This window comes from Hakea prostrata, chromosome 10 (genome assembly GCF_041222555.1).
Source record: "Hakea prostrata isolate BN-2017 chromosome 10, UWA_Hpros_2, whole genome shotgun sequence".
In the NCBI taxonomy this organism is placed as follows: domain Eukaryota; kingdom Viridiplantae; phylum Streptophyta; class Magnoliopsida; order Proteales; family Proteaceae; genus Hakea; species Hakea prostrata.
Window position 1 is genome coordinate 34,059,496 of NC_142609.1, and position 26,803 is coordinate 34,086,298.

The 26,803-nt window shown below is 37.0% G+C and overlaps 1 protein-coding gene across 1 annotated transcript; it reads left to right on the forward strand.

Moving 5' to 3' along the window:
- The first annotated feature begins 1,954 nt into the window (after positions 1-1,954).
- Positions 1,955-18,513, forward strand: LOC149002601 (Rab3 GTPase-activating protein catalytic subunit). The gene is made up of 14 exons (XM_089136551.1): positions 1,955-2,195; positions 2,301-2,374; positions 2,635-2,835; positions 5,503-5,603; positions 9,880-10,070; positions 10,217-10,395; positions 11,911-12,255; positions 12,351-12,415; positions 13,993-14,041; positions 14,231-14,381; positions 15,388-15,472; positions 15,554-15,623; positions 16,597-16,737; positions 17,916-18,513. Exons 1-14 carry the CDS (start codon positions 2,090-2,092, stop codon positions 18,237-18,239), a joined length of 2,082 nt encoding a protein of 693 aa, XP_088992677.1. The 5' UTR covers positions 1,955-2,089; the 3' UTR covers positions 18,240-18,513.
- Positions 18,514-26,803: the final 8,290 nt, after the last annotated feature.

Consider the following 26,803-nt stretch of genomic DNA (forward strand, 5'->3'; position numbering starts at 1 on the left):
GTTTTCGGAGAGATTCAATCGAATTCGGATTTGAATGATAATCGGATAATTATTTTATTAAGTAGATTCTTCTGAATAGACATGAATACAAATTGAATATAAGTTTTTGACTACCTGTTGACATCTTATCATTTTGTTTGCAAGGTTAGGTTTGGAATCTAAGAATTCAACAACTTTGGTAGTTATTTTAGTAGAAAATCTAGAAAAATAGTCACATATCTCAAGTTAAAATTTATAAAAATAAGAAAATAAATCCAAATAAGTAATTTAATCGAATAATTTAATCCGACAGATAATAATCGGTAAAAAATTTGCATACGATATCCGCATCCTATTAGTAATCGAACATATTTGGATACTGCTAAATTGATGCGAATGCAAATTCGATAGCGAATTTCAGTGTAGTCAAGATGCGCGTAATCTGTCCCAAATGAATCTCATATCACGCCAAAAGAAATATCCTGTGACTGGGATTCTCTCTTTCAATATATCCATAGACTTTTTCTTTTTTTACTGTTTTCATGGTAAGTGATTATGTGTATCATTGAAATAGGACAACAAGTTATCCATATTTTCTATTGAAGATAATCTTATCAACTCTGTATTAGATTCATCCCTAGATACACCTCTAAACATTGACAAAGTAAGCCCCTTCCTCCCAAGTATATAATAGTGAGAAGTCAAAGGTAAAATTATCGAGAATAAAGAAACCAAATTCATAGAAAATAACCTCGCAAAATATATTATTAATTATAATAAAATTTTTCCTAACTTATACCATCACATCTACAAAACATTCTCTTTAGTCAAAGACTTAACTTCCCTTCCGACCCTTCTTTGCTTGCAACCATTCTAAAATACCTAACTTCTTTTGCTTCAAGTATTTGATTCCTTAGAAATACCTAATTCTTATTTATAGAAGAAATCTAAAATCAACACCATTAAACACCATACGTGTAGGAGATGCTGAGACATTGCTATCATTGTTTTTTTTATTTTAAATTAATTAATTAATTAACTAATTAACTAATTAGTTTTTTTTTTTTTACTTTTCTTCTTCTTCTTTTTATTTTATTTTAATTTTTTAGTGTGGAAGGGGAATTGAGGTTCGTGCTGGCCCACTTCCCTGTAGCTTGACTCCCCGAGGATAACTATTATATATAATTTAAATCTAAGACAGTACTGTACCCTGACTTCAAGGAAATTTGAATTTTAACTTCTTATGTGGAGGTGTTGGTCGTTTTGCCAATTCAACAACCCTTTTGAAGTTAATGTAGCATTGCCAGTAAATTTCACTACTTGGCTTCTTGAAGTCTGTACTCAGGATGTCTTGGTTTTTACTTGCTCTCTTTTTAATTGATAATCGTTTACCAAAAAAAAAAAGTTAATGTAGTATTGCCAATGCAAGATTGGTAGAGTGGTAGAGATTTATATTTCTCAGTTGAGAGGTCGTGGGTTTGATCTTTATAGATAGCGTTTCCCCAGGCGATGGTGGTGGTTATGTTTATCATACCTATTATGTTTTCCTGGCTCTGTAGTTGTCACAACCAGTATTCTGAGGGTTTATTGGGCTCGGCCCATCCCTTAGTCTTTGTTTTTTCCTCTTGTTCCGTGTTTGAGTCTGTGTTATATTTCAATTATGAATGAAATGTTTGAACTTTTGACCAAAAAAAAGACAACGTCTCCCCTGAGGATGTAACCAAGGTGTGTACAAGCGGGCCTAGATAAACCTCAGCTTCCAAAAAAAATAAAAAGATAAAATATAGCTAGCAGTTAAAAGTGGACCCACATAAACATCCAATAAGAAAAACCAATGTTTGCTTGTGTTGACAAAACTAGCAACACTGACGGAGTTGGGTTCCCTTGCTTTAATACAATTTCAAAATTTAAAACTACATTTAGAAGCAAGAAGTGGAAATATTAAAAACAAAATAAAAAAATAGAAAATAAAATGAGAGAAGCTATCTCCCAGTTCTTCCCTCCCGGCAATCTCTCTTGCTTCATTACACCCTTCTCTCATTTCTCTTCTCTTCTCTCTCTCTCTCTCTTTCTCTCCCCCTATCGATGCGCACTCACTGTTTACCGTCCAATGGAGTCAACCTCTCTCGTCTCCAAAGCAAAAACGGCTTTCCATTCAGCGGCAGCGAAAGCGGAGAAAGTTCTGAACATTAAAGCAGATTTAAAGACCGATCGAGGTAGTTTACAATTTCTGTTATTGTAATGTTTGGTTCTTGTCAATTCGTTCGCCTTTTTGTTTTTTTGGTTTCACTTTTAACTTCCTTTTGGTTCGATCCAATAAGAAATCGATGGGCAATCTCAGAAGATTTCAAGGGAGCTAGGTGAGGATGAAGCGATTCCAGTAAAGGATGGACCGGTAAGAATAGATGTTTCTTGGTTTCATTTTATTGCCCATTACATTTTGTTGTGGTTAGTAACTTAATGCTCTGTTCCATTGGAATTTGGAAATGTAGGATTGAATTTCCAATTATTTTTAGTATCTTAATTCACTAAGCTACAGGACTTGAATTATTTTCTCAATTTGTTCAATTATGCATGTTATCTATGGATTCTGATTTATTTTTTTGCTTATCTGAGGATTTGTATCTGTTGGAACACTTATTGTTGGTGATACAGAATCACGATGAATCCGAGCAGGCAAAAGGGAAACCTGCACCGTCAAGGAGAAAGCAGGATTGGCATGATCGGTTGAAGATCATAACAAGAGGGAAATCAGGAACAGCAGATAAGGAAAGATTTGAAAATTTGAATTTGGCTGCTTTGTCTCTTGATGAATATCTGGATCAGATTGAGGCAGAAGACAAATCTGAAGTCAAGGTAAAAGATACTAATGTCATTCACAACTGCCAGCTAAAATTGACTTAAGCCCTTTGTCTAGGTTTGATGTAAATATGAATAGAATTTGTCATAGTGGAAGTGAAGTGAACTGAAGCATAAATTATTTTTGGTGGAAGCGAAGTAAAAACGATTTGGTGAAATTTAGCTTTCGTTCACTTCACTTCTAAACAAACAGAGAACTTCTTTGTGATATATCTTCTCATGCATGTGGCCAGGCTGCTTGAAAATGATGAATCATTAATCAGGCACATAAATGTTCAATTACTTTGGAGATAATTTCTAAGACTATGAAGTGTACAGTTTTGAAGCCTCAAAGTAATCTGACTGCACTAGAAGGAATTTGTCTTTATTTCAGCAAGTAGCCACCACTGTCTGCACTAGTCTTAACTTTGAAATCTATGCAGAGATGTATAGAGAGATGGTTCGATGCCTGTTCCTTTTTTCTTCAGCCTTTGGTTAGGTTTCTAAAACAGGCATCAAAAGTTGTGTAGTATATATTGTCCCTGTCCCACAGACTGTGTTATTAAAAACCCACTCTTTAAAGTGAAACTTATTAATGTGACTGCCTGCTGATTCAAACCCTCTTCTGAGTAATACCCACATCAATTTGTTCTATGGAAAACAATTACTTAAGTAGTTATCAATTAATGTGTAGATGATTAAATGGGAACTATGTGAAGCTTAGGAACAACCAAGGTTCCAAATTTTGGCTTCGAGGCTGGTTTCGACCAGCCTTGAAACTGACGTGGGGTTGAAATTTTGACCAAGTTGGTGGAAACCTGAGAATTTTTCCAAGACATCTTGATGGGTGGTTTCAGCCCTGTTTAGGTGGGTTTTTGACTGGGTTTTGCATACACCCTATTTAAAGCATAAATAACACAATGCAAGAGATATTTTGCATAAAGTACTCATTCATATCGTACTAATTGAGAGATGTGTCTCTGTTTCGACAAATACGAAGAGTTGTAAATTGTAACAAAAACACTTTAATTGAAAAAACATAAACATCATCATAAAACACACCATAAATACATACATATTTGTACTAATATTCCACAATTTTTAAAGTATAAAACTGAAAATAATTGGCATTGAAATAATTGGTATTTTTTTTATCATTTCAAAATAATTACAGAAAATTATTTTATAATTTTCAAATAATTCAAATAAATAATTAACTAAAGAAAAATAATTTCGACACCATCAGAATGTAGATTGAGTGATGGTGTCTCACCTATACTAGATTCAATCACATCTATCATGTATAAATACTATTTTTATCAAAATACATTATATGAAAATTAATTTTTGAAACCAAAAAAATAAATAAATTACTAGCACTCCACAAAGAAAAGTTTAACAACATAAATTCATAGATCATGCTCCTAAACTAAACATGTATTGATTTGAAAAGAAACAAACATTTTTGGATGCATTTGCTATCAAGAAACCAAAAATTTAAAGGCTAAAGGAGTGTAGGGGCTTGAGGGTGAAATAGGGATTTGAAGCCAAAAAGTTGGATCTTAGGTCAAAATTTGCGAAACTGGAAGAACTAGGTAATTTAAAGAATGAAGATGGACTTAAATGGTCCAAATAATTGAGATTTGGTCAAAATTTTCACTGAGCTAGGTCGAAACTCGGGAAGAATATTTTGCCTCCAATCTCAGATGGCAAAAAAATCCAAAATTTCGGTGATTCCAACTGAAATTTGGACTACGCTTCTAACACATTTTTAGGGTTGAAAACCTTAAACAAGACTATATAATGAGTGGAGGAAGTAACAAATTCAGAATTCCTGATGAATTGGCTTTAATTTGTTTGGCTCATCATTGTCGTACTAAAGTGACTCACTATTTTTATTATTATTATTATTATTATTATTATTATTATTATTATTATTATTATTGTTATTTTAATTTTAGATTTTGCACCACTGCATAAGTTTGTATTTGCAGTGCTAAATTTATGCTAACAAACCTAATTGGAGTATGCTTGTTAGTGATCACATTTTGTTATTTAATAGCCAAGACATGGAACTTTGATTCTGTAGCCATGGGTGGAGGGGACACTTGACCAGCATCCATGTGTGGACATGCTTAATTGGATCCATTTGGATGCCATAATTAACCAGGTTCCAGAAACACATTTGTTATCCTTGGTTCTGATACTGTTCCCTTCTGGAGACATAATGTAGCTTATTGTATTATTAAGCATGGACTGCATTTGTTTTCATCCATTTAATTTGTTGCATGACTTGATAATAGCTTATTGAAACTGAAAAGTTCCAGTGATTGGAGGAACAAATCATACATGTCGACTCCCATCTGATTGCAGGTATAAGTAAGGTGATTGGAAGTGAACGATCTCCATCATTTTGATGCATTGGATTTCACTGGTGTTAGGCTCTTTCATTTCTGTTGGGTGGGCTGATCCTATTTGAGTCTGCTATCTATAGCTCCTTCTGATTATGCTACTGGACTTCAATAGATATTTCAATTATCTTTCCTGTTTATGATGAGAATCAGTTTCTTAACTACTTGCCTTAATTTCTTGATAGATGCATTGTTTCTTTAGCTGGATTTTCTGACTCTTTTGAATGAACTTTATTTGTTCTATTATTTTGATTTACCATTAATGTTTTTCTAGGTTTCGGAACGAGGTTTTACTATAATGGAAGATACAAATGCTGCCGGGACACCAAAAATTCCTCTAGCATCTTCTGTTAAGCAGTTGGGAATAGCTATTGAGTAGGTTTCTCTTATTAATCTGACGGGGAATGTTTGAGCATAGTTTTATACATTGCTGTTACTCTTTTATTTAATGTATTTTAACCCTCATATTTCCATCCAATTAGAAAATGACAAAAATAAATTTACGACATGTTTTTCTGTTGGACATTGTTGTTTTCATCTCTATTGCATTACTGAACTGCCGACTTTTGAGGGTAATGTTAGTTTGACTGCACTTCTTCCATTTTTTCTTATCAATCGTTGTCTATTTCTTCGAGTGTCTGTCAAAATGTAGATATGGATTATGGAATAATATTCCTGCCATTGGCTTTTGGCCTCGTGCTGTATTATTTAATTGTTTTTTGCATTCTTTGTTAAAGTTTGCTCTGCTGATTTCTTTGACCGTACAGTTTTTAGTCAAAGCTCTTCGGCTGTATAAACTGAATGGACATAAACTGAATGAGATGGTCGGGTGGCAAGACTAGAAAGGGTGGGAATTAGAAACAAATTCATACATAGGTGATTAAAGTTTTAGCTAATCGTCAGTAGAAATGGTTCATTTATATAACTTGAGGTTGTAAGAAGTAAGAACATGTTGACAAGGAAAGATGACCCGGGTTGACCTGTTGAAGTGGTGAAAAGGGGGAAGAGCGCTTATGTTTTAACAGTTACGTGTTTATCCAAGCTGAATAGTGAAACAGTTTCATTGATGTATTCAGGGCGCAATTGGGTACATCAAACATACAATTTTTCGCTTCTTATAGTGGAATTTCATTTGCTGTTTTTCTAATGCTTGGTAGATGTTTTTTTTTCTGGAAAATGAGGTCAGTGAATGAATAGAGTCAATATATGTGGAGATAAAGGTGACAGATTAGGCTCTCTTTGGTATAATTTATATCTATATTTATGAGTAATCAATTATGATAAAAGATTATGGGTGATAATCAGTTTTCGTTTGGTTACTACTAGACATAATTCATTATATAACAAGAAATAGGTTTGGTACCATAGATTGAATAATATATTATGCATCATCATTTTGGCTTTGGTTTACCTTGCAAAATATATATCAGCTTTAGTTTTGGTTTTGGCTTTCTTTTATTGCTTCCGGCTAGTTTTGATATCTCTAAAATATTGGTGAAGAGGAGATGGGAGCAATGTGGAGAAGGTTTTGTTTTAGTTTTCTGTAATTTTACCTTCTTACCCCTACATAAGTAGTAATTCTGCACATGTTCATTAATGGTACCCACATAAACAAAAAGTAACAGTTTATGGTGATAAATTATAAACAGCTCATTCATCTATGTTCTACTCTTCAAGATTTGACCAATATAACATCTTAATTTGCTTCTGTCTCTGTTTCATTTGAAATTCCCAATTTCAAGAATTGCCCTTCCCTATGAATCGGCATAATACTAGTTGTCATCCGATAGGTCCCTAGTAACACAAGTCTACACTCGACAGGGAAAGTAAATCCCTAAATTCTAGGAAAGGAAACGATTGCCAGATTTGAAGAGTCCTATTGTATTCAGGTTACTTTTTAGGATTAGATTGAAGAGTCATATTACATTCAGGTTACTTTTGAAGAGTCCTCTTCGAATTCAGGTTACTTTTGAAGAGTCCTATTCGAATTGGGATGATTCGTTATTTTGTGGACGTATTGCTTAATAGGGAGGATAGTGGGACATGTTTTGAGATATGGTTTATTGGAGCTTTGCTCTTGGGTGCGTGGATCACCTCGTGGTTGTATTGTTTCTTATTCAACTTTTATTAGTCCCTTTTTCTTCTTGAGTTATTCCACCTTGTTGTAGCCTCATTCGGTACCTAACATGGTATCGAGCATTCGATCCCGGGGTGGTGACATTGTGATCTTTCAGGCGGACGGCGGAGGTGGTTGATTGGTCGCTCTTCTGCTGGCACATCGGTTCGAGACAGGCTTGGTAGCACTCGATCGGAGTGATCGTTGTTGGGTCTACCGGAGGGGCGGGTTGGGGCTTCGGAGGCCTTGTGGAGTTCGAGATGGGCGTGATCCATCTCGTTTGGACAACCGGTTGGTGGTTGAGACAACGTGCGGTCGTTTGAGTCCGTTGTCCAGTCTTCGATGAGGTTTCGGGTGTGTGCCTCGGATTCGTCGGGCTGGCTTTGCCTCAATCGGAGAGCTCGGCTTGCGCAGATCGTCGCATGGGGCGATGGGTATTGGGTTTTTGGGGTTGGTTGGTTCACCTCGCCGGTTCATGGGTTTGGTCATCCCTTGAGCCAGTTGTGTTTTTGGGCCTCGTCGGTTTGTTTGTCTCCTTGGCCCACACCCACCGTCGGGCCCTGCCCCGACCCCCTTGGGTCGCCCACTCCATTCCCCGGAGATTTTAGATTTTCACCTTGAGGAGGTGCTGTTGGAGGGAGTTTGTGGTCCCTAGTCACGTCTACACTCGGGGGTTCCCTATTCTGGGAGGCGTTGGCGATTTGAGAGTCCTTTGTATTCGGGTTCTTTTTGGATTGATTGAAGAGTCATATTACATTCGGTTACTTTTGAAGAGTCCTCTTGATTAGTTACTTTTGAGAGTCCTATTCGTTGGGATGATTCTGTTATTTCGTAGGCGTTTGTATAAATAAGAGGAAGGAATAGTAGAAGAGACATGTTTTGAGCATTGAGAAAGTTTATGTGAGAGCTATTGCTCTTGGGTAGCCGTAGGAATCACCTCCTGCTGGTAGAATGTATTGTTTCTTATTCAACTTTTATTCAAAGTCCCTTTTTTCTTCTTGAGTTATTCCACCTTGTTAAGTAGCCTCATTCAGGTACCTAACATCATCCTATAAACTGAACCTATAATAGACAGTCAGGATGTGGTGGTGTCGGTGCCGGATTTGATCGTAACTCTTCACACTGCCAAGTTCGCAATTATAGTGGCCATACAACTCTTCTGTTATCAGCAATACTTCCCTAAGTCTCCACAGGCTAATTTTGCTTCGAGGTTTCCAGATTCAAGTGCTTCTGGTGCCATCCTACAATTCAGAGCTTGAGGATTCATCCTTTTCTCAAACTCCCTTTCTTCCCCTAGGGATTGTAGGCACGTGACCGGACTACCAAAGGTCGGCACAGCCTCGACAAAGATTCATTGTAGAGCTACATTCTTCAAAGAAGAAGAAGAAAAATAAAAAACGCTAGTTTATCCTTTGGTGCTTGGCTGAGTTTGGGTCATGGATCCCTTGTATTTTTATGATTGTTCTGTTTTGCTTAGGGCCTCTTGGCATCGTTGGGGTTTGCCCTTGCTTCTTGTATCATTTTCCCTCCTGCCCCCCCCCCCCCTTCTTCCTTTTCCCCCCCATCTTTTGATTAATGAATTCTTTCAGTCATCCTAAGGGGAAATAAAGAAAAGAAAAAAAGAATATATTTATGCATTATGTTTAAATTGATTATTTTCATGAGAAACCAGGTTCTTCAATTGTACCAAACGCATCTATTTACTTTTATATGTCAAATGATCATAAATTTAAATTGTACCGAAGAGAGCCTTAGATGAGGCACTGAAGGGGCTAAGAGTGAAGTTCAAAGTGGAAAATTCATCAGTCCAAAAATGTTGTTTCTCCCTAGTTAAGCACATTTGGCTAATATGTTTTAGCATATGGACCTCGACTGCAATATTTGTGACAGTCCATACTCACCACGGGGATGCTGTTTGAGGGATGTTATCATTTGGAGGGCTGTAATATATTTTATGTTTTTAAACTCTTTATCGATGCATCACTGTGGAGGGATTTTAACTAAAGACTCTAACACCACTGACCAATTTGTTAACCACCAACCCGGAAATGCTTGTTTAATCAAAACCTTGATTTTTGTTTTCCATGAAGTAGTAAAGCTTAATAAAGCATTTTTTTGCTAAATGACATGGATTACTGGGCTGGATGGGCACCTTATTTCCAACCAGAAGCCGTTAATGATCTGATGTCCCACCCAATTTGAAACCATTGCCTGTATTACTGCTTAATCATTTTCTTATGTAGAAATTATTTCACGGGCGTGCCTTTTTTCTTTTTTCTTTTTCTGGGGTTGGGGGGGGGTGTTCGGTTAGGGATGTAGTACTTAACTGCTGGCAGTAGTCATCTGTTGACCGATTTGACTGCTGCAAGTTCTTTCTTGGATGCGAGTCTAACTTTATCTGCTTTGTTTGATCTGATCTGTCGTCTTGCCTACCTGAAATTCTGCTATGTTTCAATAATGGTTACATCTTCTGCTTCAGTTCTTGTCCTTTATGCACAATTTGTTATTCATTTGGTGTGTTCTGGTTCTTTACAGAGCAGGAAAGAAGTTCAAATCAATGAAAGATTTGCTGGCATCACCCAGAGATTCCTCCCCTGTAAAAGAGAGGGCCGGTTTGAGCTTCTCTGCCGTGAAGTCTTTGGTGCTTCGTGAAAAGGACGAGAAATCAAATTCTCAGTTTGTTGATGATGAAATCCTTTCATTGATCCATTTTCTATTCAACTCAGGTATACAAAATATATAACTGTGAAAGTTATTGTTGCACTGCTCTAAAATGTTCATTTTTAATTCATCAGTATCCAATGATGATTTTTCACTTCCCTTAGTTTGCAAATTTTTTTAGATGCTTCTGTTAATGCTCAAGAAATTTCAGATGGTCACTTCTCCAGCGGAAAGGATGCATCTGATGCAGCATTAGCTACAGTATCATCTTTGCCAAGAGATGTTCATGCAGCTCCTCCAGAAGGTTTTGTTGTTAGGCTCGCTGAAGTGATTGGATCCTTCAAGAACGTCCGGAAAATGTCTCTATTTTGGTGCACAGTAGTTGATGAAGTAAGTAAAAATTGATGAGCATGAATTGTATGAAATAAACAAAATCTGATAAAAAGATTAACTTTTTTGAAATTTGGATGTTTTAGAAAGCTAGATTCCTACTTTTTAGTCTATATTTGCTTACCATGGTAGATAACTTTACTGTCATGTTGCTGTGGCTTTCCCAAATTTGTCACATGTGCAGCTGGCTCACATAATGATGCAAATCCAGCACCAAATTTGCCTATTTTCCTTTGAAATCAACCTAAGATTGATAGATATTAGTGTTGGGCCCTTCTTTAATAGTCTTGTGTAGTCATGGACCTATTCTATGGGCCCAAAAATTAAATGCCTTGGCTAAGTATTAAAATAGTTTGATTAATTGCTTTAATTGATGTAAATTCTGCCTAACTTAAGTTACAAGGTCAGAATCTTTTTTATGTTTTTATTTTGGTTTTAAATATCCTACTCTATGTTAAATAGTTTCAATTTTGAGTTGGTTTTTAATTTCAAGTTAGACTCCAGCTTGGAATCCAAAATCAGATTATGACTCAAACATAATAGGTATCAATAGACCCCTCCACTCGATGGGGAGAGATTAGATTAGAATATTGAATTAAAAAGCTTTGAGTAAGTCCTCATCTTTGTTGGTAAGTTCTGGTTCTGTCTATTGGGAATCAAATATCCAAAGCCTAGAAGGATTCTGAAGATGAAATCAAGTCTAGACACCTGCAAGTCTGCAACTGGCTGAAGAGCGGAGTTTAACCTTCATTCTTCATCATCTGAGCATTCCATCCTCAAGGCTCTATTCAAGTATTACTGGCAGCCTACATCAATCCCCTTCTTCTATCACATCTTTTTCTAAGTTTCTTGAAATTTCTTTAATTTTTGGAGTTCCGAAACCCTATTTTATAGAATGCTTATGCATTAATTAACTCAGAGGCCTACATTCTGTATCTCCTTGTTTATTTATAGGACGCCCCCGTAATTTTAATTCTCTTTTATCTCAATACTTTAATCCCTAACTATATCTTCGACCCTTTGTCCGGCCAAATTCCAGTTGGTGAAAGCCCTGAACTTATCTTTCTAAACTCCAAGCTTTTGGATTTACTAAAACTTATTTCTCTTTGGGCTGTAGGATACACCATCAGATATCTGTTCTTAAAATAACAACAGATGATTCATGTATGGAAACCCTATTAGCCATTAGGAAGAAGATAGAACCATGCTTTCTTTGGTTTCAAAGCTTAACTACCTCTATCTTGTTTAATATTGATGGCATTGAAGGAATTCAATTATCAATTTTCTAATAAAAGAAAATCCATCTGTGGACATGTTGAATCATATATACAATATCCTTGAAACAAATGGAATATTTTCATGCTTAATAGTGTTTTGAGTTGTAGCTTCCCTTCATCTACCTTCCAGGTGATACAGCTGTTCAAACTGTCTTACTCTAGATATGCTAGGTTATCCTTTCATTGGTTCTTTTTATCAACTTGTAACTACATTGATAAAATCCTCATCAAAATGCAGTTGAGAAGACATTGGTCTGAAGAACAGCCAGTTCCTGGTGTACCCCTGGATGAGAGCCCAGATCTGAACTCATGTCTTCTGCATCAGCAATTGCAGGTTATTAATAGTTGTATTTCAAGGAAAAAACGTCGCAGGACTGCCACTGAGTTGCTGGATTCTATAATGAGAGAAGTCAATCCAGATGTTGAGCTGTCAGTTGATTCTAATGGCATGCTGTCTTCAGTCCCAGTTTTGTATGCTAGGAATAGCAATGGTGACCTTGTTCTTCGACTTGGAGCCGATCATCCTGCTGAAAATTTAACCATGTTAGAAACTGGTGAACATGTGTACTCTCCAATTACACAGGTCTTGTACATATCTGGCTTCACACATATACGTATTTATTTTTTCATGTGCTTCTCATGTTTTTTTATTATGTAAGTATATTTATCCATTTGTAGGAGGGTCCTATTCTTACAGAAGATCTTATCAAAGAAACAGAAGAATTTGTGCTACGAACAGGAAGGTTAGTAAAAAATAGACAGAATAAACGCTTCCTCATTTATAGTTGTAAGACACTCATTTGTTTTCTCTGTGGAGAGTCAAGAAAATTTCAATTCTTTTTTCACCGTTTTGTAATTTTCTGTGATTAAATTAAGTTTAAAGCAAAACTTCCATATGGTGCCTCTCATTTTTGGGTATGAGTTCCAGAATTTGAACTGCTAACATATAGTGCTTACCCAGAAGGCTGATAAGAAATAGTTACTGAAGTTGAATCTGACTGGTACAATTCTCATGCTGAGATTTTCTGATGGCAGTCTTACTGGTGAATTTGGTATTTAAAGGTCCTACCACGAGTGAGTTCTGGAGAGGATCTAAAATTAAGCCTTACAAAGAATGAAATGCTTGGCCAAAAGTCAAACAGCAGAGCAAAACTGCAAGCCATGGGAAATCAATTTTGGCAATAGATAAATTCAAAATTATCAATTATTTTCAGTTCAAACTTCTACCACCCTTATTTTGTCAAGAGTGCTAGCTTGTGACATTTCTAACATTACCATATTGGAGACCCTTTGGATTTCTCCACACAAAAAATTCAATATTTAAATGGAGCAACTGCCGGCTGCTTATTTTGATAACAGTTATTTGTTGATGTTTTAAGGGGTGGGCTTAGGTGCTGGTTGGTGGACCACAGTTGTAGCCTGAGGTCAAGGCATCAAAACAGCCTCCCAGCCAAAATTTTTGGGGTAAGGCTGCATAGGAAAGCTGCCCCCAGGATCCTGCTTATGTAGAAGCCTTCGGCATTGGATTCGCCCTTTTTATTTATATGTTGTCATGCTTTAAATATTGTCTTGTAATATAATAGATCAATCCCAAGTGAAGTTGTAGAAGTTTTAGGGCCTGTTGGTTACATGAATCCAGAGATTTCAAATCTCTAGATTCATGAATGCAAGATTTATACCTGTTTGGTTGTGAGAATCCCTAGATTTATGAAATCTAGAGATTCATCTTTTTACACAAAAAACGTGAATCTGTAGATTTATGGGTATGAGGTGAAATCCAAAGATTTCATCCCTACTAAAAAACACTAAACATTCTTGTATTCACAAAAATTACAGATGAATCCACAAATTTCATTCCACATGTTAAATTAACCGAGCAATTAATTTTATGAATTATGACTCCATAGATTTGAAATCTATAGATTTTAAATTTGCAGATATTTGAAATCTCCAAACTGATGTAACCAAACAGGCCCTTAATGTATCATGGTCACATGTTGCAACTTATGGTGAACATTTACCCTTCTTGTCTTCATGATGCATAACGTATATTCATTAGATGTAATATAATAGCTCAATCCCAAGTGAAGTCGTAGAAGTTCTAGTGTAGCATGGTCCCATTTTGTAAGTATTCATTAGGATAAATTTCTAATGTTCTGACTTGTTAATGGTCTAGTATTCATGCTCTTCATCATTTTTGTAAAAGAATACCACTGTATTTTTCTCGGGTTAAAACTTTTAATCTGATCTAGAGTTGTTTTTTCTGATAAATCACTTCTCTTTTTTTTTTTCTTCCTTTTCTTTTTCCCTTAATGCTCAGTGTAGGTGCGGGGTGCTCTCAACTCCTATCTGATATGCAGGCTTTCAAGGTGAAGTCTAATAATGAACTGAACTTTGTCCTCTCTCTCCGCTCTCTCTCTCTCTCTCTCTCTCTCTCTCTCTCTCTCTCTCTCTCTCTCTCTCTCTATTTTCCTGATAGTGTTGCAAAAAGATTATAACTACATAGCGACTGACACTTCATTAACTCAGTTCTTTAAAGAAAAACAAATGTGTTTTAGGCTGCAAATCCTGGCTGCATTTTAGAAGATTTTGTAAGGTGGCACTCTCCCCCAGATTGGAATGAAGCTGAGCCAACTATTGAGATTAACGACTCCAATCTTGAAGCAGATTCTAAAAGAGGTCAACTAAGTACTAGAATGCAAAAAGAAGGTGAACTTCCTTCATTTTGACTTTAAACAGTCCATAAATCTAGCATGCAAATTTTATTGTCTTTCCTTTTATCCAAAAATATATATTCTTCAAAATTTTGAGGATAAACGAGTTCATATCAGGGGCACACACTTGCATGTTTCAGTCTTCCAGAATATATCCCTCTCTTTGCTTCATTCAGTTTATTCCTTCATGTTGATTAAAATTTTCGGTTGTAGAAAATGGAATTGTTGGATGCACGTGGCTGACTATACTGTATGAATCTGATGGCATTGGAGGTTTTGGGTTATTGTTAGTTTCTTGCACACCTTCGATCTTACAACTGCCTTGCTTAATTTCTGGGAATGAATTTGATGGAACGATGCCTATATGACTGAAGATGTGCTGATGATAATGAGGATTATTTCCCTTTTTATGCACCCTTGTGACATCATAATAGATATTGCAATGATTGTGTAACTTCCAAGAATTTTCTAATTGGATGTTCTTGTATGGAACTATAACCATCTGATGTGAACTGTATAATAGACAAATGTTAATTATGAAAGCTGACATAACCATTTCCCTGTGCTACCATTTTTTCCCTACACTACAAAGAAGACCATCTCCCTGATTGAAGAAGAGGGTGAATTTGGCATGGTCTCAGGGTCAGTGTAACAACCATGGTTACACCGTGCAGAACTCTTTTCTTAAACTATGACCACCAATATCTTGTCCCATGCAACCACCAAAGGTTTGGTTGATTTGTTATTGAAAAAAGAGCAATTAGCCAAGAGAGCATAAATCATGCTAATTCATGGAGAAATGTATTTAGACTAAGAGTAGATAAGTCATAATTCATGCCATGGTCTACATCTCTGTGGGAGAGGGATTCATTGTTTACCACACAATTATGCTCTTTTGCAACCAATCATCTTTAGTGAGTTAAGACTTGAGGAAACTAATGAATGGTTCTTTTCTCTTGGGCCCATGTTCATGTTGATCTTAACATTCTCTTAACATTTAGGTAATTTGTGGCGTGAACTGTGGGAAACTTCTAAACCATTAGCTGCTGTTCAACAAGCACCACTTTTTGATTTGGATTTAGCAGTGTAAGTAAAAGAAGTGTTTTATCTATTTTTCTTATTGTTGAAAATTGTCTGATGGAGCTGTATAATCATTGTGTTTTGTAGGGATGGTATCTTGAATATCCTGGAGGACATACCCCCTTCTGACCTTTTCAAGCAGCTGTTTCTTTCACTAGTAAGTTTGCGATCAATGTGGTTATGCAGATCCTTTTTTATTCCATCCATTTTGAATTATTTATCTTGTACCAACTTAATACCTCAGTTAAATGCGTCCTCATTATTTGCAGTTCTTCAGGAAGTGCTAGAACCTGCATCATATAAACCTGATGTATTTTTTCTTGGTCGTACTGCTAATTGATACCTGGATATAGGTTAGCCCCCCCCCCCCCCCCCCCCCAAACGATAATTTGACCAGGGCAGAACAGTGGCAACCATTTGTTTTCTTCAATAGTTTGTACAGAAGAAGTTTGCTAATTCAATCTTTCTGAAGGCATGGCTATATATTGCTTCCCTTACTCTTAGTGAGGGAATACCACACTTACTATTTAACCTGACTGGAAATATTGGCATGTGGAGCAATCCATATGGATCTTGTAGAGGGCCCATTTTAGAGAAGTGGCAAATCTGAAAAGGGATTTCAGATTTGCAGGGTTAGAGAGAAAATTACACATTCATGCATTCATGTAGAGCATAACCAATCAGCTTTTCTATTCCAGACCTGCAATATATTCATTAGATTTCAATGTATAAACAGAGAAATTTTTAAAAATAATTCTTAATTCAAATGTAAAACTGAACTAATAAAATTAACTTGCAATCAACTACATCTCCTAATTCAACTCTAAAATAAAAGTTAACCTGTCCCTAGATATCCAACTTTAAAAAGATGAACAAGAGATATAAAGGCTAACTAGACTATTTCCAATCCTTTTTGGACCAAAAATCCTGTTTGGGCCGGTTCTGTCTGGGCTTTAGGTTCCAAAGACAGTTGTGTTGGTCTTTTCATATAGACTCATCCTTCATGTTGTATTCTGGCTTTTACCTCTGTGATTGTGCTTTTGGATTTTTTAAAAGTATCGATTCTTTAAGGGACCTAGCTTTATTTGTTTACTTGGTTTTAATGAGTTACTCTTGTCTGCAATTTTCAGCTATGTGCAGGGTTTGTAATTGCAGAAGCTACACTTTCAACAAATAGTAACTTTGCCAAACCATTCTATGATTGCAAGGACTATATAATTGCTACATGTCAGAAGGATACCTGGACTGATAATGTATATGATCTATTGCAGGTGGGTTCTACATGTTTACTGTATATAATATGTTAGGATAATGCAGATGAATATGCATGTTGGTGCTAGGTGCTGACATTGAAAAGAAACAGGGGGGAAAAAAGAGGGAAAAACGAAAGGAAAACAAGTTAGACCTTTTACTTGTGCAATTTGGTGGTATGACATAGTTGCCTGATTGATCAGGTTATGCTATCCTATGATGCCTTGAGAAGCAATTGAATATCACTTCAATTGGTCATTGCTGTCGTTTAGGACTGATAAAAGCATTTTGCACAACTGCTTGCATGGTTTCTCATGAGGCTAATATAATTGAACTCTTAGCAAGCCAATTCATGTGCTTTTGGGAACCTCTAAACCATGTGCATATTGTATGATATCATGTTATCCCGGAGCTATTGAGTTTACTTCAGGTAGTTAACATGATAATAGTCACTATTTGCCAGATGGTGGCAATGGTGGATATGGCTGTTGATGAACCTGGAGTTGTGTCGCAGGTAAAGTTAAAGCCTAGAGAGAAAATGGATTCGCAGTCGAAAGGTTTTTAGAGAAACTTACATAATGCCACAAGAGTTAGTGAAGGTTAATGGCATTATATAATTTGATAACCACTTATGGCAGTGGTCATTTTAGGCTGAAAATTTGACTCATGAGCATCTTTGTGATGTGCTTACCATCCACTCTGAAAGCATTGGTAATTACCAAGTTTGCCAGCTGTTTACAGGACCTTCCATTGAGTTCAAATTGATTTGATGATTGGAGTAGGCATCAACATTCTCACCTGTGGAAATTTTTATTGCCTTTAAGAACTCAGCTTGCTTTTTATGATGATGACTGAGTTATGGAATTATTGTTCTGTATTAGAAGACTTTCCAAACTGTGGCTCGTTAAACTAATAATTCTTTATTGATAGATCAGTTAGGCTCACTCTCTATGCAGACTCATTGCACAAACACTCACCTACTTTTGAGGTTGCAGTTGTAGAAACCTTAGTAATGTAGTTTTTATGTCAATGATTTTCCTGGATAGATTATCGACTGTAATCTTGTAGCCTTGTTTTTTCTTTACAATACGAAAATCAATTGGTGTTAGACATTTTGATTCTGTATAATGAGTTGCAGATTATGGCAATATTCTTGTTCAATAATTCACTGAAGATTGAATTGGAAATTTTGCTGAAGGTCTATGAAACAGTGGAGACAATCTTAGTTCATCCAGAGGATAGCCTGAAGATCATTGAACAGTCAGGAGAAATATCTCCAAGTGAACCAAGGCGTCTAAGTTTTAAGAAACTTAGTCTCAATTTTGGAGGCAAAGATGGAAATTTCTTGAGAAGACAAACCTCAAAAGAACAGAAGAAATCCGAAGAAAATCCTACACGAGTATTCTCCACTCTGTTTGAGGGGAAGTCATCTCTCTTTACAAAGAAGCCACCCAAGCCCAATAGCTCATCACAAACTGATTTATCCCAATGTTTAGATGAAACTGAATGGACTGTGGTTTAAATATGTACAAAAAATCTTACAATATGGTTCCTTTGGCAATTGTCAAATAACATGTAAATATCAATCCGTTTGAATTTGCCACCATTACATTTATATTGATTTCTTGAATGATTCTGAAATGAAGGTTCAAGAGCATTCTAAATGGTGCTCTTGGGTTGTAAATTTAAGATTTAAGTGTAATAAATTTTTTTTTAAGCATCTGCTTCTAATGTAGATTGGGAATGTCCAAATATGGAGAAAACCAGTGAAAACATGAGTAATCCTCTATCCAGATTAACAAAAAACAAGGAACAAAATGCAAGAAGAAGAGGCAATTTCTTTGACATCACAGGTTTGTCACTCTTGAACTTCCTTCACTGCTCCCAAACATGTTTGCCTATTCATCTTGTGTGGGGATTTTGTCTTTGTCTTCAGGTATCTGGTTGTCTCTGTTTGGCTTATCAAATTGCAGAGACTTTGTGAGTAAGTCCGGCACAACAAAATTCGCAATCCAATAAACCAAGAGAAGAAGGGCACTGTGAAAATTTAAAAAGAGAGATTTCTTAACAAATGGAAGTCTTCTGGTGAAGTTGTCTGAATTTCTCTTTTCTATTTCCCAGGCAACACTGGAACCTTAAATTTGTTCTACACTGCTATTGGAAAGAAACAAAGATAAATCTGAAGTGATCATTGAAGTCATTGAAAGAGAAGAAGAAAAATGAAGCGTACCTCACCTGAAGGAGGACAGATATATCACCAGAGGGCGCTGGGGTAGAAGAAACGCCCTGGGCAAGGGCAAGACATGAGACCGTGAGAGCTTGGTTCCTTGTAAAAGAGGGTGCTTGGCGAATGTGGGTGCCTTGGAGTGGTGGGGCAGAGGCTCCATTGCTGAGGAGCCAAAGCAAATTACTTGGGCTTGATTGCTTGTTTCTGATTCTGAATTGTGAGAGGAAGGGAACGAATGAAGAGAGAACCACGGATCCCATGTTTGGATTCTCCAACAGCTTTCCATCTCAGGAATTCTTCAGATTTCAGTAAGAAGGAAGAATATGGATAAGGTTCAAAAGTTGGAAAATATCTGGTCCTTTGGTCTTCTTATTTTGTTAAAGAGAGGATTCAAAGCTTATCATGGAGTTGGCAAATGGGAAATGTCAGATTGGAATCTTATATATTGGTGCCGATTCATTTCAAAGTTTTGTATCTTTGCTCTTCTTGACTATAATATATAGGAAGGCCACATGGCAGGTAATGGTTTATAAGTTTTTGTTTTTTATATTTTTATTTTATTTTATTTACCACAATGGTTTTAATTTTGAAAATGTTTACTTACTTTCAATTTAATGTTTTTTGTTGTCTTCTAATAAAAATTTTGAGCTTAACTATCCGAAATATCATCTTAAAGGCTCTCTCTCCTCTTAAAATTAATCAAGATAACATGCTTTTTTTCTAGTTCATCTAACTCTATAGGTTCAATTTTCAAACCTGTCTCAACTCAGATGGTCTAAAATTGTCTTTTATTAGAACTCCGGGTTTGCTGACCTGAAACGACGGGTTAGGATTTTAGGGAATTTTACAGTTGCTCCACCCGTTCGCGAGCGAATCCAACACATCATTCAAGTCACCAATGACCAAACAAGGATAGTTTGTAAAGCTTAGGAATGCATGGAGATCACCCCATCCTTTTTTCTGCATGTGTTGTTGGAAATATGTTTAAAACTTTATGTTTATTATTATTTTTTATTTAAATATATGTTTTAATCTTTTTTTTTTTATATTATGATTTTTGTAACGGAAACTTTAGTCCCACATCGGACACAAAGGAGTTGATTATCTAGTTTATATATAGTAAGGACCTATGTAATATATATTTAGGATTAAGGATTGAACCCCGTGTGACGAAAATTGAGCCTGAACCCTAGTGTGACCCAGCCATGGTTATATAGCTCTATATTAATTAATATTAATATTAATAATTCTATATGACTTGGGACTTTGGGCAGGGGTTGTGGGTCATAGGCCTTGATCCAGAAAACCCATTTTGCCAAGTGCCCTAATCTAGAAAAGCCCACTGCTGGGCGGAAGTGTGGAGTTGCCCATAGAGAGGCTCTTTAGGGAGGTCAACTGAATAGGTACCTTCCTGTAGGTAGTTGCGCTGAATAGGTACCCTCACAAAGGGAGGTGACCTTACCCTTTCACCCACATCGTTTGGGCTCTATATAAATCCCTTTTTGAGCTCATTTTTGACATGAATTTTATCCACCTCTTTCACTCTTTCTTTCCCTGTTGTCATTCTGCTAGGCAGTGAACATAATCTGATTACACCTTAAGTAAATTTTCTGGGGTGCAATCTTAGAGGATTGGGTTGACTGATTTTGGGGTGAAGACACATTTAGTACTCTTATTGCACAAATCGGGGTGTCTAAATACCTTAAAGAAAGTACCTCTTGTACGTTTCAGCTCTGATGAAGTATCGTGATTACAACAACCTCTCAGGTGTTCGTGCAGATTCCTCAACAAATTCTTAACATGTGTTAGCATAGATGGCTATTAGATTCCATCTAGCATTGTCTCTTCGATCATCAACTTCCATTGACAAATACTATTCATGGGTTTGAATGAGAAAAATTTGAATATGAAGATTGAGGAGGACAAACCAAATTTCCCCAGACCTGCAATGGTGTCACTATTGAAATTAACTTCTCCACAAAGCTTCTTGATGACCTCATCAACTTTTCGTCCACTAATTCAGGTCCCCATGATAATAACCCCATATGGATTATATTCTTTTCTTTTTTAGAATTTAGTATTCTAGTCCCCCTCCATGTTATAATCTTTATAATACAAGTTAATGGCTTCTCTCTTCCCCAAGGGCTATTGTTCGCCTACTTTCATCTCTTCGATCATCAATTCCATTTTTCGTTTATAATCTTTATATAATTGAGGAGGACAAACCAAATTTCCCGCAGGTGGTGTCACTATTGAAAAACTTCTCCACAAAGCTTCTTGATGACCTCATCAACTTTTCGTCCACTAATTCAGGTCCCCATGATAATAACCCCATATGGATTATATTCTTTTCTTTTTTAGAATTTAGTGTACTAGTAAGGCTTTGCTACCCGCCCCCCCCCGCCCCCCTTTTTTTTTTTTTTTTTTAAAAAGGTGGGGGGGCCCCCCCGATTAACTCATCTTCCCCAAGGGGCTAAATTAGTTCTGCACATACTTTCATCTCTTGCGAGTGGGACCCCTACACTAGATTGATGTCCGAGGTTTTCCCATCTCCCAAGGCTAGTTGGTCTACTTCCATTTGGTTTTCCTTGATTGTCGCATCTAGCTCTCCCCCACTCCAGTTTGGGTCCTGATTTTCCCTGCCTTCCTTTCTCTTTGAGAGTTTTGCATGCATTCCCCAACTGCGCCATTTCTCACGTTATCTACAGAAGTTTGAGCACGTTGAATCCCCAGAGGCAACATGTAAGGTCTGCGCACGGGTTCCTGAAGTTGTCACCCTTGATTTAGAGGTTTCTTTATTAAACTCTGTCTTAATATGCCGTCTTGCCTATCATTACTAGCAATTTGAGCCTTCATGGAATTCTGTTGAGCTTGCCTGGGTTCGAATTTACCCGTTTTTGGGACCACCAACACAAGCGTCTCATATTGGGACTCTTCTTCCACCTAAACCGACTCTTCGCCATGAGCACTACAAACCTAGAGCCCAAAGCCAGCACGATAACTCTATTTCCTGACGGATTTTTTTTCCTTCTTTTTTGATACATAAGACGGGGCTAGCAACCGAAAGATTACAACAACAACAAACTGGTCATCTTTCTACCTGAAGGATTTCCTCTAAACCAAGAGAAATACCCTGAAAGAATTGCGAAGGATCTTCCAAAGTTGTCGATCTTTTCGCCATCCAATCAACAGTAGTGTTAGCATCTCTACACATGGTTAAGCCTGATGCTACCATTAATACCAATACAATCTCTAATAGCAAAAACTAACCTCGTCACCTTTCCTTGCACTCTAGCACATGGGTTGAGCAAATCTATTGCCTGAGCTAGGCTGAATACTTTTTTCAAAAGCTTGTCTTATACCTTTGTAGATAGCTTGCATTTCGGCTTCAAGTGTTCTTCCTTTTTCGACTCCGCGGACAAAGCACCCCATAAAACTTCCCTCAGAGTTTCGAAAACCCCCTCCTACTTTGTTATATTCACCTTTTCGAGTAGATGCATTTATGTTGCACTTAAACCATCCTACTTCTAGCTGCTTCCACCCTGTTGTCCCTCTTTTAGAAGGGGAAACAATTCCAATATTCCTTTGGGAGGTCCAAGTTGCCTCTATTTGATCATGGAGCACATTTATAATGTCTTTTCCATTACTTGGTCTTGTATAATTCTCTTCGTGCTTCTTGCAATTTCTCCAAAACCAAAGCATGGATAAAGCGCATGCAAACCTAGTGGCCCAGTTGGGTGAGCTCTTTGACAAATATCCACATACATTGGAGTGGAACCACATATCTCGATCATATTCAAAAAAATGGTTTTGCCTGGATGTAGGCACAAGTTACTACCAAACACCTCTTGCAAAAGGGAGTCCCTCAACACATGAAGAGTGTTTTCAATCTTACTTAAATAGAAATTGCAGAAGGCATGGGGAGATATGTTCAGCTGCCACATTCTTTCGTTGGTTAGCAACCTATCAGAGCTCACCAACTACATGAAGCAGCATATCCTATTCGACACTTTGAGACTTCACAAATTCGACCAATAGTTACTGTTTAGAATACTATTGGTTGGGTTGCTCGACTCCTCACATAAAATTTCACAAGCTGATCTAATAGTGAAGCATCCATGAGATGATGGCTTCCAAATGTATAAATCACGGCCACAATATTGCTAAGGTTGGTTGGCTGCTATTAACCTTTTGATAATTTTTGGCGGAACGTATTGCATAAAAAGCTCTGTCTTCCAGTTTCCATTATCATCCACATATTCTGAATTTCCCCCTGCTAATAGCTTTAGAAATCATCCCTAAACTCTTAGCTTTGAGATTCATTCCCAGCATAAGCCAATCATCCTCCCAAAACAATAAATATGTACCATCCCCGATATCCACAGAACTGTTAGAAAGCACTTTTGGAGCCATTTTAACCATTTCTTTCCAAATTGGAGAATCACTAGGGCAAGCAGTAAGTCTTTCTTATCTTCGACCCATCTCATATTTTGCTTCAAATACAGATTTCCACATGGTATTGTGATTTAAATATGTCCACACCAACTTTATTATAAAAGCTGCATTGACCTTCACCGGATTTCTAAAACCCAAGCCCCCTTCATCCTTAGGTTTACATAGTCTATCCCAACTAAGAAGATGGGTTTTTTTTTTTGTTATGCTGAGTGTCACCCCAGGCAAAACTTCGAGCTACTTTCTCAACCTCTAATAAAGTTCCCTTTGATTGTATGGAGTAGATCGGCATGGACATAAGCACTGATTTGGCTTAAGTAATATGTCCTGCCATAGTGAGGGAGTGAACCTTCCAATTTGATAATCTGCTTTTAACTTTAGAGAGAATATGAGTATAGTTATCCTTTTTGATACGCCCATTCCAAATTTGAACACCTAGGTACTGCCCAATTTCTATTGTTTCTTTAAAGCTGCTTACCTGAGTAATTTTCTTATCTAGGCTGCAATTTATTTTTAGAAAAGAAGCTTCTTGTCTTGAGGTTACTCACCTTACTCCATGAACCATTGCAGAATTTATCTAAACAATCCTTGATGACTACAATTTGATCAATTTTTGCTTCCACAAAAAGTACTACATCATCAGCGAACATCAGGTGTGAGATACACGGACCTCTTCTTCCTACCTTTAAAGGTTTCTACGCCCCATCAACTACTGCATCCTGACTACAGTGGGCTAACCTTTCTATGCACATTACAAAAATATATGGTGATAAAGTTGGCGAATGCCTCTTGAAGGTTTGAAGAAATCAGTTGTTTCCCCATTCCATAGCACACTTAAATTGAATGAGGTGAGACACATCAGAATAACATCTACTAGACCATAGGAATCCCTGCCAATCTGAGAGTTTCATCTATAATGCTCCATCGAAGACAATTATAAGCTTTTTCCAAGTCAATCTTAATTGCCATAGACTGTTGCTTGTTAGCTTTCTTTCTCATGACATGGAATAACTCTTGAGCTGTAATAATATTTTCCTGTATGTGTCTCCGGGAACAAAACTTACTTGATTCAGAGAAATCAGTGTAGGTATGATCAAATCCTTCAATCTAGCAGTAATTACCTTAGTAACAATTTTCAAGCTAACGTTACATAGAGAAATTGGGCGAAATTGGGTTACTTTATCTAGCTTGTCAACCTTAGGTATAAGTGTAAGGTAGGTTTCATTTAATTTTGGGTCCAACTTTCCTTTGAAAGCCTCTTTAACCATCTTGGTTATTGATGGGCCCACAATTCCCCAAGATTTCTAATACAATGCAACTTGGTAACCATTCGGGCCAGGCGCTTTCCAAGGGCCAAAATTGTCTAACAATCTTGAAAACCTCATCTTCTTCAACACTTTTCTCAAGACAAGCTATCCATGTTGAATTTAGAGAAGGGAAACAGCGGGAAGAAAGAAGTACCAGATGATCTTGTTGTTTGTCTAAAAAAAGCCCTTTGAAAAAGTCAATGACATGGTTTTTTAAGTCCTTTGGATTGGTAATCCACTCATCTTCTTCAAATTTAAACTCTTTAATTTTCTTTCTTCTTCTATGGATAATGGTTGACATATGAAAGTATTTGGTATTTCTGCCCCTTTGAAGCATCCACATATTTCGAGACTTTTGTGCCCGCATAATTTCTTCTCTGTCTAGGATTTTTTCTAATTCAACTCTCAACTCTTTTTCTAATTTTGTTAGAAAAGGATTGTGCACCCCCATAGCCAGCCATTTTTGAATACCCCCAAGACGAGCCTGAATCCTTCGCTTAGTAGCTTTGAGTCTTCCAAAAACATCAAAATTCCAGTTTGATAGATGCCCCTGTAAATTTTGAAAAGTTATAGGGAGGTGAGTAGAGTCAACCCATACTTCTTTAGTCACACGATGCAGATCACTGTGTGTAAACCACATTACTTCGAATCTAAAGGGCTTCTTCAATCTTCATTGAGAGGTAGGCCTCAGATCAAGGATCAAAGGGTGATGGTTGGATTTAATTCTTGTGGCTACCTTAACCATTGCCTCTAGGTAAAGAAGCCTCCAATCCAAATTGCATAAACCACGATCAAGTCTTCTATATACTCTCCTGAGTCCATCCCATTTAGGGCTCTCCAAGTATATTTCGGTCCCACAGCTCCCATATCCATGAGATTTCACCTATTTATATAGTTTTTGAATCTTTCACACCTTCGAATGGATAAAGTAGCACCACCATTAACCTCAGAGCTGTCCATATCATCATTTAGATCTCCAAAGACTAACCAGGGAAGTTGATATTTAGTTGTTGCTTCCTCTAGTTCTTCCCAACAATATCGTCTCCTCTCCTCAAGCAGATAGCATACACAGTAGAAAATTTGCATCTTACATTATTTTTATCCTCCATTTCAAAAAGCAAATACTGTTGGTTCTCACGGTTCAAGGTTGCCTTTAGACCATTGTTGAGAAAAACACACAAGATCCCCTAGACTGGCCTATTGCATCGCTCCTGTAGCTTGCCAAACCATTACATTTTTGTATAATTCTTGTTACATGATCACCACTTATACAAGGTTCTAGCATGACAAAGCAATTAGGATTATATAAGCTTCGGTAATGTTTGATAGCAGTGGTGAAGGATTTGATGTCCGCACCCCTACAGTTCCAGCAGAAGACTCGCATAAATCAACTAGAATTTGGTTTATGGATCTCGTCCTTCTCCATCATCATCTAGTCCTTGCAAGGGTTAAATTCTTTTGTAAAATTTTCTGAAGGCCCCTCCCTTGTGTTGAGGTACTAATTTGATTTGAAGGTTTTCCATGACTCCTTAGTATAGCCAGCTCACTGTTTTGAGGTAGTCGTCCAACTTTTGAAGTTACCTTTAAATCGTTAAGCACATAAGGATTTTGATTTTCTTGACTAGTATTATTTGCATGTTGGATGCCTTTTTGTTGAGAAGCAGTTTTCTCCCCTTGTTGGATTCTTATTTGTGCATTTTAAATAGCTTATAGAGGCTTATAGTGAGATCTAGGTCGAGTGCCACGAGAGTCCTTAGTAGTTTCACCTCTATTATGGAATATTTCATTGGGAACTTCTTCCATCCAGGAATCCCTATCCTTCTGGGCCCTTTATTAATGTCTCTCTGTCACAATTCCATCTGCTGGTGTGCTAGTGCAATGTCTTGTAATCCACTCTCAATTGCATTCCAACTAAGCACGTTACTAGCTTCTTCCACACCTACTGCCGCAAAAAGCAATCCAGCAACCGCAAGTCTCTCTTGGTTTCCACTCTCCCCACGATTCGTATTACCTCTTCCACTCCCACCGGAATCGTCACCGTTGATAGTCTTTCTCTTGTATCATGGTTTTTGGGTTATCATCCAAGGACCGTAGGTGTTA

Coding starts and splice junctions, on each gene's coding strand:
- LOC149002601 (XM_089136551.1), top strand. CDS start 2,090: ATGGAGTCAACCTCTCTCGTCTCCAAAGCAAAAACGGCTTTCCATTCA. Junction 5,604..9,879: donor CAGTTGGGAATAGCTATTGA/GTAGGTTTCTCT, acceptor GGTTCTTTACAG/AGCAGGAAAGAAGTTCAAAT. Junction 15,624..16,596: donor AGCAGCTGTTTCTTTCACTA/GTAAGTTTGCGA, acceptor TGCAATTTTCAG/CTATGTGCAGGGTTTGTAAT.